Source organism: Balaenoptera physalus (genome assembly GCF_965194825.1).
Source record: "Balaenoptera physalus genome assembly, chromosome: 15".
NCBI lineage: Eukaryota > Metazoa > Chordata > Mammalia > Artiodactyla > Balaenopteridae > Balaenoptera > Balaenoptera physalus.
The window spans coordinates 38,400,338-38,414,655 of NC_138894.1; the positions used below are offsets into that span (position 1 = coordinate 38,400,338).

General features: G+C 36.1%; 1 protein-coding gene across 2 annotated transcripts in view; it reads right to left on the bottom strand.

Moving 5' to 3' along the window:
• Positions 1-502: 502 nt before the first annotated feature.
• GMCL1 (germ cell-less 1, spermatogenesis associated) overlaps positions 503-14,318 on the bottom strand; it is a 58,210-nt gene continuing 44,394 nt past the window's right edge. The window contains exons 12-14 of one of the 2 annotated variants that reach the window (XM_082426041.1): positions 10,718-10,863; positions 8,545-8,632; positions 503-2,605 (exon numbers count right to left, since the gene is read on the bottom strand). In XM_082426041.1, the coding sequence (XP_082282167.1) occupies positions 2,480-2,605; positions 8,545-8,632; positions 10,718-10,863 (360 nt within the window). In that variant the 3' untranslated portion in view covers positions 503-2,479. The remainder of the gene's footprint in view (positions 2,606-8,544; positions 8,633-10,717; positions 10,864-14,318) is intronic. The other variant, XM_082426042.1, reaches the window with a different exon arrangement.

Sequence of the window (14,318 nt, forward strand, 5' to 3'; positions counted from 1 at the left end):
TACAATGGGTCTAGTGTGACTGAGGAAGTAAATTTTAATAAATTTTATTTAATTTTAATTAACTTAAATTTAGATAGCCACGTGACTCTTGGTAACCCTAATTTTGCATTTGATGTTGAAATCTGCTCATTAATGATGGCAATAAATCCTATTTAAAGACCTGAAATGCGATAAAATGTTGGCTGCTAAACACTTGGTTAAAAAGCTAATAATGACTACAACATTCATTTAATTTTGCCTACCTTGCTAAGTTTCAAGCCAAATTTATTTAAGAAAAAAAAAAAAAAAGGAAAGGTACACTCATATCTCTCTTTAAAAATTTAGCATGGAACTCTAGAACATTTTCTCTTAAGGACCTCTTCTTTACTGATAGCCAAGTAAAAATAATTACTAGTGGGTAAATATTGTTTTCTAGCCCTTGCAGCTTAAAAAAAGACTTGGCAAAGGTTATAAGGCAAAAGCTGACAAACACCTTCATATATAATAGTTTATATTCAGCTGACACTTTTAATACTTTATTGAAAATATTCCAATTATAAAGAATGCAAAGTATGCAAACATTAAAGTATTTGGTAAGGAAACAAAAGCAGATCTTTACTATCAATGTGAAGTACTAGCTGACAATTACCAGTTTCTCCAATGAGAACACAACCTACTTATGACTGAACAAATAATTATTTTATCTGTGAATGACATAAGCAATTTGGCCAGGAAACAAAGAACGGACAGGAACCATATGTAATTCCAATTTGATTAATTCATATAAGTGAAATGAAATAATCTTACTCACTAATATACTCAAATTTTAAGTATCTTTACTCCCAAGATTTGGAAAAATTCAATTATTCAAAGAATTCAATTTGTTTGGCATTTATATTTTTTAATATGTAAGGGTGAGGAACCTCTGATGTTACCATAAGATAGGAAAAAAACAAAAGCATCTCATGAAAGAGATATAGTTATAGCCAAATACAAAAACAAGAAATGAAGCCTCAATACAGCCAAATTATTGGATTTTTTACTACAGTTCTAGGGGTGGAGATAGGGAAGGCATTTAAAAGCTTCCTTTAAATTTACCACGAGGATGAATTTTGAAAAGACAAAAGTGATTTATGAATCTATGGACATATCACTAGGGAAGAAAAACTAGCAATAAATTCTAAAAGTTAAATCTAATTGGAAAAAATCTAACTTGGAAAAAAAATTCTGGTTTCACCTAATTTTTTGTTTTTGGTCATTTTATATAATGGCTGATTCTTTTTTCCAAATGGGTATTTATTTGTACAGATACACAAAAGTAGTTCCCATTTTTCTTAAAACATACTAAAAATATACATTAACCACAAAAAGTACTCACTCTGGCTGGAAAGACGATGAGCATGGCTATTTTCAAAATAGCAGTAAACACAAGAAACCAACATCTATAAATCATGACAAATGTACATCTCATTTTTGACAAAAATAAGTTCTATTTGTACATTAATGTTTTATTATCAGCTTCTATATGATATCCTCCGACCTTATTTACATTTACTATGAAATTTCTAATAGCATGTGTAACTCAAAGGCACTCAATTCAGAGGTTATAAAATCCTGAGCTTAAGTAGGAAATAGGATTCCCAACTAAAATTTGAACATAAATAAAAAGATCACAGAATATGAGAATGTTTAAAGTGTAATATTTGGTACATAAATAATCTGTGACCTAATAATAGACTTGTACAGAATGTCAAAGAAAAGACCATGTAAGGCAAAGGAATATTCTCAGAATCCAACTGATTTTCTCCCCCATCCAAGTTCATTTGAAAGTCTGAACCTGATTTTTTTGTTGTTAAAATCCTAGGAAAGCTAAATATCAATAAAAAGCAAAATAAAATAGCACGAAAATGCTTAAGTTAAATAAAAAGTTCCTCAGTCTTCAAAACCATGAAAAAAAATTTAATGATTAAAAACATATATAGATTGGAAGAATATTTGACTAGGAGGAGGAATCATAAAGAGCAGTTGAAAAAATTAAAGGACAGCTTTAAACACACCAACTGAAACAGCATTTATAATTGGCCATTCAAATTATTCCTTTAGCATTCTTTTAGCCAAATAAAAATAAAACTTACAGATGGATAATTGAGGTTCACTAACATTAGGTAGGATCAAAGTTCAAGCTAAAAATTAACTCTATATTTGGTTGCAGAGAAATGTGAAATTTACCTACGGCAATTTTCTACTGATGCCAAATTAAAAAGCATGAGTTGACATCTTTATAACAAACGGTTTGACAGATATTTTCTTGGCTTTAAAATGTTTTTTTATATATGCATAGAAATGTAATGAGGATAAGAATAGTCTTCTGTATTATCTGAACAGTTCATAAGGCCTTTGTCACTGTTAGTCACCTTAGATGTGAATATCTGCAGGGCCATTAAATTAAAGCTGGCCAAAAAAGTTTACGAAGTGCTACTGTTTCCAACTGATGAGATCCTCAGTTTTCTGGATTTTCTGGATGATTATTTTCAGTTCTTTTTTCTGGCGATATATACAGGAAGTTACAGCAGATATATAAAGGGAAGATCAGAAGCCTGCTGTCCAAGTTCATCACTACTTGTTCCTATAAAACAAATTTGTTGCTTTAATAATAATAGTAATATTATAAAAATAAAAAAGAGAACCAAACTGTTGACCTGAGTAAACTGAAAGTTAGTATGGTGGTTAAAAGTATGCATCTGGAGTCTGAGAGTCACTGCTCAAATCTCAAAACTCCCACCCACTAGCTGTGTGACCTTGGGCAAGTCACTGACCTTATCAACTACAGCTTCCTCACTGTAAAAGGGGACAATAAGAGTACCTACCTCATATGATTACACTAAGGATTAAATGAGACAATGCATACAGAGGGCTCACAAAGCCAGCTATATATTAAGTAATAAATAATGGTAGTAATTTTCATTACTGAAAAATTTCTATCAAGTAACTACATATTTTATGAACAGATACAGTGCACAAATACACACTTCTCATTTGGCTTCAACATCTGATGGTCTATATGTATAGCAAATACTTGGGATAAAGGTGGGGAGTCATTATTATCACCAATAAGCATGGTTCCCACTCTTGTCTAAGATTTCCCACTGTCTCTAATGCAAACATGTTATTTGTCTCTTGGAACCTAAAATACATTATCATGTAAAATCAATTTCAGGTTCAGTTACATCAATACACATGAGAATGACCTGAAATTCCACAGAGACAGGAGTTGATACTACACCTGAGAGCGACGAATGGAACCCTCACTCACTCATGCTACAGATCTCTGGAACCCTTTACCAGCAGTATTTGGTGAACACAATAAATCCTCAGAATATAAGCAGTAGCACTGACACGAGAACTCCTACTTTCTAAATACTTGGATACTGAAATAATATGCATTAGTTTCACCTTTATACATTTTGGAGAATATACTATTAAAATACTGTTTAAATCTAGAATTTAAAATTTTTTACTGCAGCATGTGCTCCTGCAATGAAGAGGGACTAAAACTGGAACATTTGAGTGACTGACAAAGGCTCAACTGGACACAGCTTCTGTGTTGGGGGAGCAGCAAGATAAATTTGGATAAATAAGGTAGGGAATAGAAATGTGACACACACACAAACACACACAATCTCTATGTTCTCCAAAATGGGCAAAGTGGTGTTTTGTTTTGTTTTTTAAAGTTAGTGAACAAAATGGATACGATGATAGGTCAGGTGAGGCAATCACCTGGGCTGATGGTGCTAACAGGGTTAAGCAGAGAGCAATCATGTCAAAGCATAGTTGATCTTTAGATGCTTGAGTCACCCTGGACTAGACAATATTTGTAGCGATAACCTGAGTGAAGGCACATTTACTAAGTTTGTTGAAGACATATGCTTTGACGATATGTGTATCTGATGACAAAAGCAAGATTCTCTACCACGACCAAACAAAGACTCCAAGGAAGATTAGTATTCTGGTATCTGAATATAGTTAAGGTTGGTGGGGGAGAGTAGATCAAAGGGCCAACTCTGGGAAAAGAAGGGATCCATGCGGACATCACTTGGGGGCTGAATGGACATACCAATTTCTGAATATTGAACTGTATTAATCCCCATTTCCCCTCCCCAAACTAGACAGATCTAATTCTAGCTTCACCAGACCTTTAACTCCACCTGAGGGCTCAATTTACACCTACATTTGCATTGAAGCACCTTTATAGAAAAGCTCCATTTTCCTTCTTCCACTATGCAAAGGAAGCAGTGAAGTCTACACATCAGAGCATCAGACAGAGTGGTGGTATCTTCCTGGGTTTTCATCTCTGTTTCCAGACCGTTATTTCTATCTTCTCTGCTTCTCTGAGGCTCATGCTACTTACCTGTACTACAGCTCTATTACTGCCCTACATTCTATTTATAGGTCTAAATTCCAGGATCCATACATCCAATTCCCTACTAGAAATCTTCACTTAGACATAAAGCAGCTCAAATTCAAATCATCAGCTATTGAATACTACCTATTCTTTCCTTTCTTTCTGTGCCATCTATACTTTCACCCTTGCAATTGGCTTTGATTCCCCATCCCAGCTCTTAAATGTCTCACCAGGTTACTTTTTTTGCCCACCCCTTAAAGACCAGTGTTCCCTAGGTTTCCCTCCTGTCATATTCTTGACATATTTTCCTGTCGCTTATCTCATCCAATCATTATTTCTAGCTCAGGCATTGCTTATAAACTCCAGACCCATTTATCCACTGGTCTATCAAATTCTCACCTCAATGCCTTCAAATTAAATATGCTTTAAACTGAATTCATCATCTCTTCACCCTCACTTTAAGTCACGTTCATTTTCCTTCCTATAATTCAAATATCAGGAATTATAGGAAGGATTATTATTACCACTATAATTAAGTTGCCCAAGTCACAAAACCAGGTACTATCTTTGACTTCTTTTTCCTCACCCTCACACATACTTAACCACCAAATTCTATCAATTGCACCCCTTTATTTCTAGAACCCATCAACATTTCTTCATCTTCATTGCTACCTTCCATAAGGTTCTCATCATTTCTGATATGGATTATAGCAATAGCTTCTAAATTGTCTTCTGCCACTATCATGTTTCTAATCCTTCTTACACATTTCTGAGAGATCCTTCTATAATGCAAATCTAGTTAGCATAGTCCTGTAGGAGGGATAGTTTTAAAATAAATATATAAAAATCACTAGCTTTCCTATAGTCATCAAAAACTATTTATAAAAGATTCATTTCATGTTAGTAATTAAAATATAAAATACCTAGCATTATACTTCCAGGAAACATATAAGAATAAATACGGGGGAAAACTAAATTTTAGAGACATAAGGGAAGACCTGATTAAATGTAGAAAATACCATATTCCAGAAGGGAAGATACCAATTTCTCACAAATTACTTTATATTTAACAGTATACAGCAAAACCCTCATAGGATTTTTTGAGAGGAAACCGGACAAAATGATTCTATACCCCATACAGAAGAATAATCACGCACAAAGAACCCAGGGATTTTTGAAAAGAGAAGGGTGAAGGTGAATTTGCATTACTGGTAATAAAATTCTTTTTAAAGTGAGTCTGATTAAAACAAAGCATTATTGTCTCCACAATAAAATCAGTAAAACAGAAATCTCAGAAATGAAACCAAGTATATAAGGACTTATAGCATATGATAAAAACGGCATTTCAAATACATTGACACATCTGATACACTTTAGATGTATCAAAATACTCCAATGAAAAAATAAAAGGAATAGGAAAAAAAACCCAGATGACTATATAATCCCAGTTAGAAGGCCTAAATAGCACATCAAAAGAAGAACTCATTAAAGGAAGAGACTGATAGATTGTTTCATGAAGGCTGAAAGATAAACTACAAAAATGGAAAAAGTATAGCATATCACAAATGTTATTATTCTTAATATATAAAAGGTGTTAAAATTAACAAGAAAACAAACACCTTAATTAAAAAAACAATATACACTGTCAATTTACACAATATGTTCAATAAGTATATAAAAAAACCAACTATATCAGAAACCAAACAAATGAAAACTAAAATAAATGATGTTTCCACTTATTATATTGGGAGAAGGACTAGAAAGAATGATACACTTTGTTGCGTATGCTCTCCTGTACTATTGGAGGGAGTGTAAGTTGACAGTATTTTTTGAGGGCAATTTGGCCATTAGAAAATATATACACCATTTATTTGACAAGAATTCCACTTTGTGGAATTCATCTTTTAAAAAATCAAAAAAACATATAAAGATACACGTACAGTTTTTATAATAGTGAAAAAACAAACAAAAAAACAAACAAAAAAATCAACTTTATCCAAAAAAGCATTATTTAAATTATGGTATATCTAAAATAACTCTTATGCAGTAATAAAAATGATGTTGTGGATATATATTTATTGACAAGAAAAGCTATCTATATACAACAAAGTGGAAAAAGAGCAGGCTACAAAATAGTTAACAGTAAGATAAAATTTTGGAAAAAAGATATAGGTGATGAAAAAATTGTCAGCGGTGTCATCTCTCAGTGGACTATGTATGATTTTTTTTTCTGTTTATTTTTATTTTCTATTTTTCTATAACAAACGTCTATAAGCTACATAAAACATATGCAACCCCCCCAACTAAAATCCTTCCATAGCTCTCTAACAGAGCTCAGGAAAGTCCAAACTCCATCCATAGCCCATCATGCCCTGGCTCTACGCCTACTGAACCCTTCCTCTTCCAAACCTCTCCATTCCTTGAATGACCCATGTGCTCCCTTGCCTCTATCTTTTAAAATTTATTTATTTATTTATTTTTGGCTGCGTTGGGTCTTTGTTGCTGCGCGCGGGCTTTCTCTAGTTGCAGTGAGTGGGAGCTAATCTTCATTGAGGTGCACGGGCTTCTCATTGCAGTGGCTTCTCTTGTTGCGGAGCACAGGCTCTAGGCGCACGGGCTTCAGTAGTTGTGGCACATGGGCTCAGTAGTTGTGGCTCGCGGGCTCTAGAGTGCAGCCTCAGTAGTTGTGGCGCGCGGGCTTAGCGGCTCCGCGGCATGTGGGATCTTCCTGGACCAGGGCTTGAACCTGTGTCCCCTGCATTGGCAGGCGGATTCTTAACCACTGCGCCACTAGGGAAGCCCCCTTGCCTCTATCTTACTCATCATCTGAGGCTTGGTTCAGGTATCCATTCACTTTTCAACTTGTCCAGAAGAGGTTTCCCCTGAACTGTGTCTCTGCCCCTCCCCCAATAACCACACCTGTCCCCAACCCCACGGTAAAGGTTAGAGATGTCTCCCTCAATGTTACACACTCTTTGAGCCCATCCCTCTCCTTCTACTTAGCTATATAAGCTCCTCTTTATTTCCTCCACTCCTAGCATAGAACCTAGCATGAAGTAGGGACACAAATGTTTGCTGAATGCACAAATCAAGGAACACTAGGAATACAACTACTATCTTGGCCTGGTGCTTTTTAATTAAGTCTCTGGCTGCTTTGAGCCATGACAGTGTTTTTTAATGAAGTTCCAGGTTGAAGGTAAAGATAGATATTGTCCATGCAGCTCCAGAGGGTGTGAGAGGGACCAACAGAGAATTCCAGTGGAGGCAGATTTGAATCTTCTTCTGTACCTACCTTCTCACTTACACCTACCACACGACAGAGTCAGCTCCCTCTCACTAAGAGTTCCAACAATGGTTGAGGAGCCTCGTAAGACTGCTGTTAAAGGAGTTCTCATACAGGGTAGGTGAGGTCAGAACTACCACTTCAAGGTTCCTCGCAGTGCTAAATTTTGACGTTTTATGAGAGTCTCTTCAGTCTGAGGAAAATTGCTAACTTCTAATAATTTATGTGAACCATAGGCTCCAAACCCTTTATTAAAACAGTATGTCCTTTGGAATGGTGGTTAGCTTTACTAGAAATAAACATCCTTGATTTTTAACAGCTCTCGTTTTACTTTTTGAAACTGGTTTACTTTTTCATCATGACATTTTGAAACTTCTACATGCATGTGATTTATGAAGAAACAAATGGCTTTAGAGATAATTTGGGGAACATTACAGATGTCTGTCATTTTAGAAACCTACTGTGCTAGAGGATAATGTTCGCTTAATATCTAGGAGCTATGGAGATATACTGGATTGTCTTTAAGATATGTTATTAATGTATAAATAAATGCACTAATGAACACAATGGAGAAAACAATTAAGATTCATAACTTTGTGAAGATCATGTTCAGGATGAATAATTATTTCCTTATTGTCAGCTCTGTCCCTCAAATCAAATTGTGTTTTCTTTTTATTATTATTGTTTTTGGTCTTAGTTACACTTCTGGTAGAATGGAGTAAATTATGCAAAAGTGAACATGGTACTTCCATCCTTACCTTCAAAAAATTCTCAAACCAATCTTTAAATCAAACATTAAATCTACTTAAGAATTTTCAAAAGAGGAGTCAAAAGACAAATACTATAATGAAAAAATTAACAGAAAAGTAATCAAACATACCTGGTCCTTTTCAAGTGTAAGTATTTGATAGCCAGTTGTTCTACTACATATTAGTTTTCCACTGCTATCAAAAGAAGCCAAACGTAATCTAGAATAAAAACACACACACACAAAAACTAATGATTTTTTAAAGCACAGATCAATTTAAATAAGCCCTACCTTACTTTAATATTTACTTTTTTCTTCCATATTCTATGTCTTTTACTTTAATTTTTTTTATTCTCTATAAGTCTTTTACTTGTTAAGAATTTAAAGTCTTTTCAAACTATAAACTGATTCCATTTAGATTTACAAGCTTGTGCTATTATACATATCTGAGATATAAAAATAATTTATAAGTATGCCTTTAAAAATTAATAAATAAATTAATTAGGTTACAGCGGGTCTCAGTTGCAGCACGTGGGCTCCTTAGTTGTGGCATGAGAACTCTCAGTTGCAGCATGCATGTGGATCTAGTTCCCTGACCAGGGATTGAACCCGAGCCCCCTGCATTGGGAGCACAGAGTCTCAGCCACTGCGCCGCCAGGGAAGTCCCCAAGTATGCCTTTTTTATTGTGATAAAATATATATAAAATTTACCATTTTAACCATTTTTAAGTGTATAGTTCTTGGCATTCAACACATTTCACACTGTTCTGTAGTCATCACCACCATCCATCTCTAGAACCTTTTCTTCTTCCCCAGCTGATACTCCGTACCCATGAATTCCCCATTTCCCCTTACCTCAGCCCCTGACAATCACCATCCTACTTTCTGTCTCTATAAACCTGTCTACTCTATGTACCTCATGTAAGTGGAATCATACAGTATTTTTGTTCTTTTGTAACTGGCTTATTTCACTTAGTGTAATGTCTTCAAGCTTCATGTTATAGCACATGTCAGAATTTCCCCCCATTTTAAGGCTGAATAATATTCCATTGTAGGTATACATCATTTTGTTTTTCAGTTCATCTGTCAATACCTGGGTTGCTTCCACCTTTTAACTGTTGTGAATAATGTTGCTATGTGTACAAATATGTTTGAGTCCTTGCTTTCAATTCTCTTGGGTAAATAACCAGAAGAGGAATTCCTAGATCATATGGTAATTCTATTTAATTTTTTGAAGAACTGCCATACCATTTTCCACAAAGTAAGCACCATTTTACATTCCTACTAGCAATGCACAAGGGTCTAATTTCTCCTCATCTGCACCAACACTTTTGTTTTGTTTTTGATATTAGCCATCCTAACGGGTGTGAGGTGGTATCTCACTGTGCTTTTGATTTGCATTTCCCTTATGATTAGTAATGTTGAGCATCTTTTCATGTGCTTATTGGTCATTTGTATATTTTCTTTGGAGAAATGTTTATTTAAGTTCTTTGCCCATTTTTGAATCAGGTTGTTTTTTTGTTGGGGAATTTTAGGAGTTCTCTATGTATTCTCATCAGATATACGGTTAGCAAATATTTTTTCCCATTCCATGGGTTGTTTTTTCACTTTATTAAGTGTCCTTTGACACACGATTTAATTTTGATGAAGTTCAACTTTTTTTGTGGTTGTTGCTGCCTGTGCTTTGGTATCATACTGAAGAAATCATTGTCAAATTCAATGTCATAAAGCTTTTCCCCTGTTTTCTTCCAAGACTTATTTTATGGTTTTAGCTCTTATGTTTAGGTCTTTGGTCCATTTTGAGTTAATTTTTGTGTATGGTGTAAGGTAAATATAAATATATGACTTTTAAATAATCCGTTCATTAAGCTATTTTCCAATTTGTCAGCATCCTCTCCAGAAAAATATTGCCAACTCAACTATTAGGCAAAGTTGGACATCTGAAACCCTACAGAAAGTTAAGGATAATATCAGACATGTTTTCCTGTAAGAATACCTTGTTGTATTTCCAGTTTGGACCTTTTATTTTCTAGGAATAGCAGAAAGGCAACAGCTTCAAGCCCAGTATCAATCCTACACCATTCATATTCCAGCCCATTCTTTCTCCCTGACATATTAGATCTGGGTCTTATAATTTTGATTATTAATACATTTTGTAGGAATGGAGCCTTATCATTTCCTTGCAGTTTCATATATATTGTATCTTACCAAAGTTCTACTATTGTTGGTGTAAATTATGGTTTTATTTCATTTCTTATAGTTCTTCTAGAGTGAAGAAGAGTGGGGTGGGAAAATCTCATCCTACCTAAATGCTATGCTCCTTCGAGGTTGTAAACTGACAGATCCACTACATGGCTGATTCAATGTATTGCGTTTGAAAATGATGTATCGATTGGTGTAAGTTACAAGCAGGTCAAAGCCGAAGTTAAAACCTGTCCACCGCCAGCAGTACTAAAATACAAAGGAGAAAGATTTACTTCAGTTTATCATATTAGTAAGTCAAAAATAAAAAGTTCAAACTGTCTTTTCTTTTTCTAATTCATTTCAAGTATTTCTGTCTTATGGGTCCCTACTTTTTGTCAGTGCCTGAAGGCTTAGCACACAGAATATATCTGTGATATATATACAAGGTTTACCACATACACATAGTATATATCAAAGCTAGCAAAAGCAGCCTTTATGATCATTATTCCTTAAGGTACTTTCCTAATATCGTCTCTTCATGATCTGTTTCATCAACTCTCCACACTGTAATTTTATCATAACTAATATGGCTTAGTTTATAGGTATAAACTATACCAACTCTAAGTAGGTATAGTTTAGGGGACTAGGAGTCTAGATAGAGGTAATAAGAATCCACTAAAATTTTTCCTGCTTTAAAAATACTCTGAAATACCTTGTGATACCTTGTGTGATCTCTCTTATATGTAAAATCTAAAAAAAATATGTATTAAAAAAAAAAACCCTAAGCTTACAGATACAGAGAACAGCTTGGTGGGTGCCAGAGGCGAGGGGTGGGGAGTGGGAGAAATGAGTGAACTGTTTTTTTTAGTTTAAATAAATTTTAAAAATACCCTAAAATACCTTAAGTAACTAACCAACAGATACACAACTGAGTTATTTTAAATACCATCATGAGGTTCACAAGTTTGTTTATTCTATCACCTAATAGTTAATGAGAGACTTAAGTAAAGTGGCGTGGTATAATGAAGTTACGACTTCAAGTGTTTGGTTGACCCTCTGAATTACAACATTAAATCAATAGTTCACTGATATTTATTGAGCACATATTTTGTGCCAGGTACTGCTCTAGGCATTCAAGAAATGGCAGTAAAGAAGTTTCTGTCCTAGTAAATGTATATTTTAATACGTGTGTGTTTGTGTGGAGGAGGAGATGAACAACAAACATGAAATGGGATGGAAGAGGACAGAACAGAATGCCAGGAGAGAGTGACAGGGTAGGGGAGGTGCGCTGGCAGCTGGGGAGCCTGCTGGTTCAGGCAGGTGGTCAGGGAACGTCTCTCTAAGGAGATGCTACGAGACTAGAGTCCTGAGTCAACTAAGGAGCGGACTGGGTAGCTATCTGGGGAAAAGTGACTTAGACAAAGAGAACAAGTACAAAGTTCTGGAGGTAAAAACATGCTTGGCATATCTGAGGAACAGCCAAAAGGCTATGTGGCTAGGGCAATAGCTGAGGGGGACGGAAGCTGGAGATGAGTTCAGAGAGTCAGTCAGGGGCCAGAAAACATATGGCCTAGAGTCCATAGTAGGAAAGAGTTTGGATTTCTTCTGTGGTAAGAGGCTAACGGAAAACTTTAGGGAAGGATGTAACATGATCTAACTTGCATTTTAAAAAGATGATTTTGGCTGCTGTGTGGAAAACAGAATGTGTAAGAACAAGAGTAAAAATAGGGAGAGCAGTTATGAAGCTACAACAGTCCAGGCAAGAGATAATGGTGGCTTGGACTTGGGTTGTAGTGGTAGACATGGTAAGAATACATTTGGGGGACTTCCCTGGTGGCACAGTGGTTAAGAATCCGCCTGCCAATGCAGGGGACATGGGTTTGATTCCTGGTCCGGGAAGATCCCACATGCCGCGGAGCAACTAAGCCCGAGCGCCATAACTACTGAGCCTGTGCTCTAGAGCCTGTGCGCCACAACTACTGAAGCCCATGCACCTATAGCCTGTGCTCCACAACAAGAGAAGCTACCGCAATGAGAAGCCCATGCACCGCAAGGAAGAGTAGCCCCCGCTCGCCGCAACTAGAGAAAGCCCATGCACGGCAATGAAGACCCAACGCAGCCAAAAAAAATAAAATAAAATAAAAAATAAAAAAGAATATATTTGGAAGATATATATTCAAAGGAACTTCTTATGGACAACAGATATGGAACAAAAGAAGAATCTGAAGTGTGGAGCTTATACAGTGGATGAACAGAGGGGTTATCTATGGGTTGGAGAATACTTGGGAAGGAGGAGTTTGGGAATGAAAATCAAAGAGTTCAGCTGGGACCATTATATTTGAGAGGCTATTAGAATTCTAAGAAAGATGTCAAGTGAGTAGCTGGATACAGGAGTTAGGAATTGGTGTAAAGTCATGGGACTATATGAGATCACTTAGGAGTCAGCATAGAGAGCACAGATATGGAAGAAGTCCAAGTACTGAGCCTCCAGTCACACCAACATTTGTTGAGAAAGAGAAGGATCTAGCAAAGACTTAGAGGGAGCAGCCAACGAAGCAGGAAGAAAACCAGTGCAGTATGCTGTCCTGGAAGTCAAATGGAGAAAATCTCCATGGAGTGAGTGAACAGATGGGTCATGTTGCCAACAACTTTCGGAAGACTAAAAACTACTCGACTTGGTAATGTAGGAATCACTGGTGACAATGGCACAGCGTTTCACTTGACTTTATCGGAGTAAATGAATTGGAGTGGATACAGGCAACTTTTTTCAATGAGTTTTGCTTAAAAAGGGTACAGAGAAATGGAGTGGAAGCTAGAGGGGAATGTGGGTCAGGGAATGGTTTAAGATGGGTGATGCTGTAGCATGTTAATATGCTAAATGAGAATGATACAGAAGAGAAAAACTGATGATGCAGGAGAGTGAGGTGATGACTGTAGGAGCAAACCTTTTGAACAAGTGAGAAGGGATGGGGTTCATTACAAGAGGAGGTGGACTAGGATAGAAGCAGACAGTTCATCCATTCTAGTAAAAGGAAAAGCACAGCACACGGCTGCAGATGCAGGGAGACTGGTAGTATTGTTGGTAGGAGGAGGCACAGATTCTCTTCCTACTGCTTTTATTTTCTGAATGAAGAAAGAAGCAAGGCCAATGGATAAGAATAAGGGTGGTAGCACTGCCCTTTTGAGAAGGTATGAGAGTTACTCCAGGAGCAGGAGGATAAATTCACTAGGGAAATGTAGGAGGATCACCATTTAGCAATAAAAACCTGCTTGAAGTTTACAGTTACAACATTCAAGTGAAACCTGCTGGGGTTTGTATGGTGTTTTTCTTTAGTCACATTCATTTGTATGGAAGCACGCATGGAATGCATGGAAAGGTGGGATTTAACAAGAACTGGGGTTTTGCCTGGTGAATTTGACTGAGTGAAAAAGGGAAAAAGGAAGTTAAGAGTATAAGCCAGGGACCAATTTTTTTTTCACCTTGTGTATTGTTTTTAATTAATTGTTATCTACAAAAGTTCCCAGCCTTAATTTTGCTCAATAACTTTTAAAAAATAAATTTATTTATGCATTTATTTATTTGTTTGTTTATGTATTTATGTATTTATTTATTTATGGCTGCATTGGGTCTTCGTTGCTGTGCACCAGCTTTCTCTAGTTGCGGCGAGCAGGGACTACTCTTCCCTGCAGTGCGTGGGCTTCTCACTGCAGTGGCTTCTCTT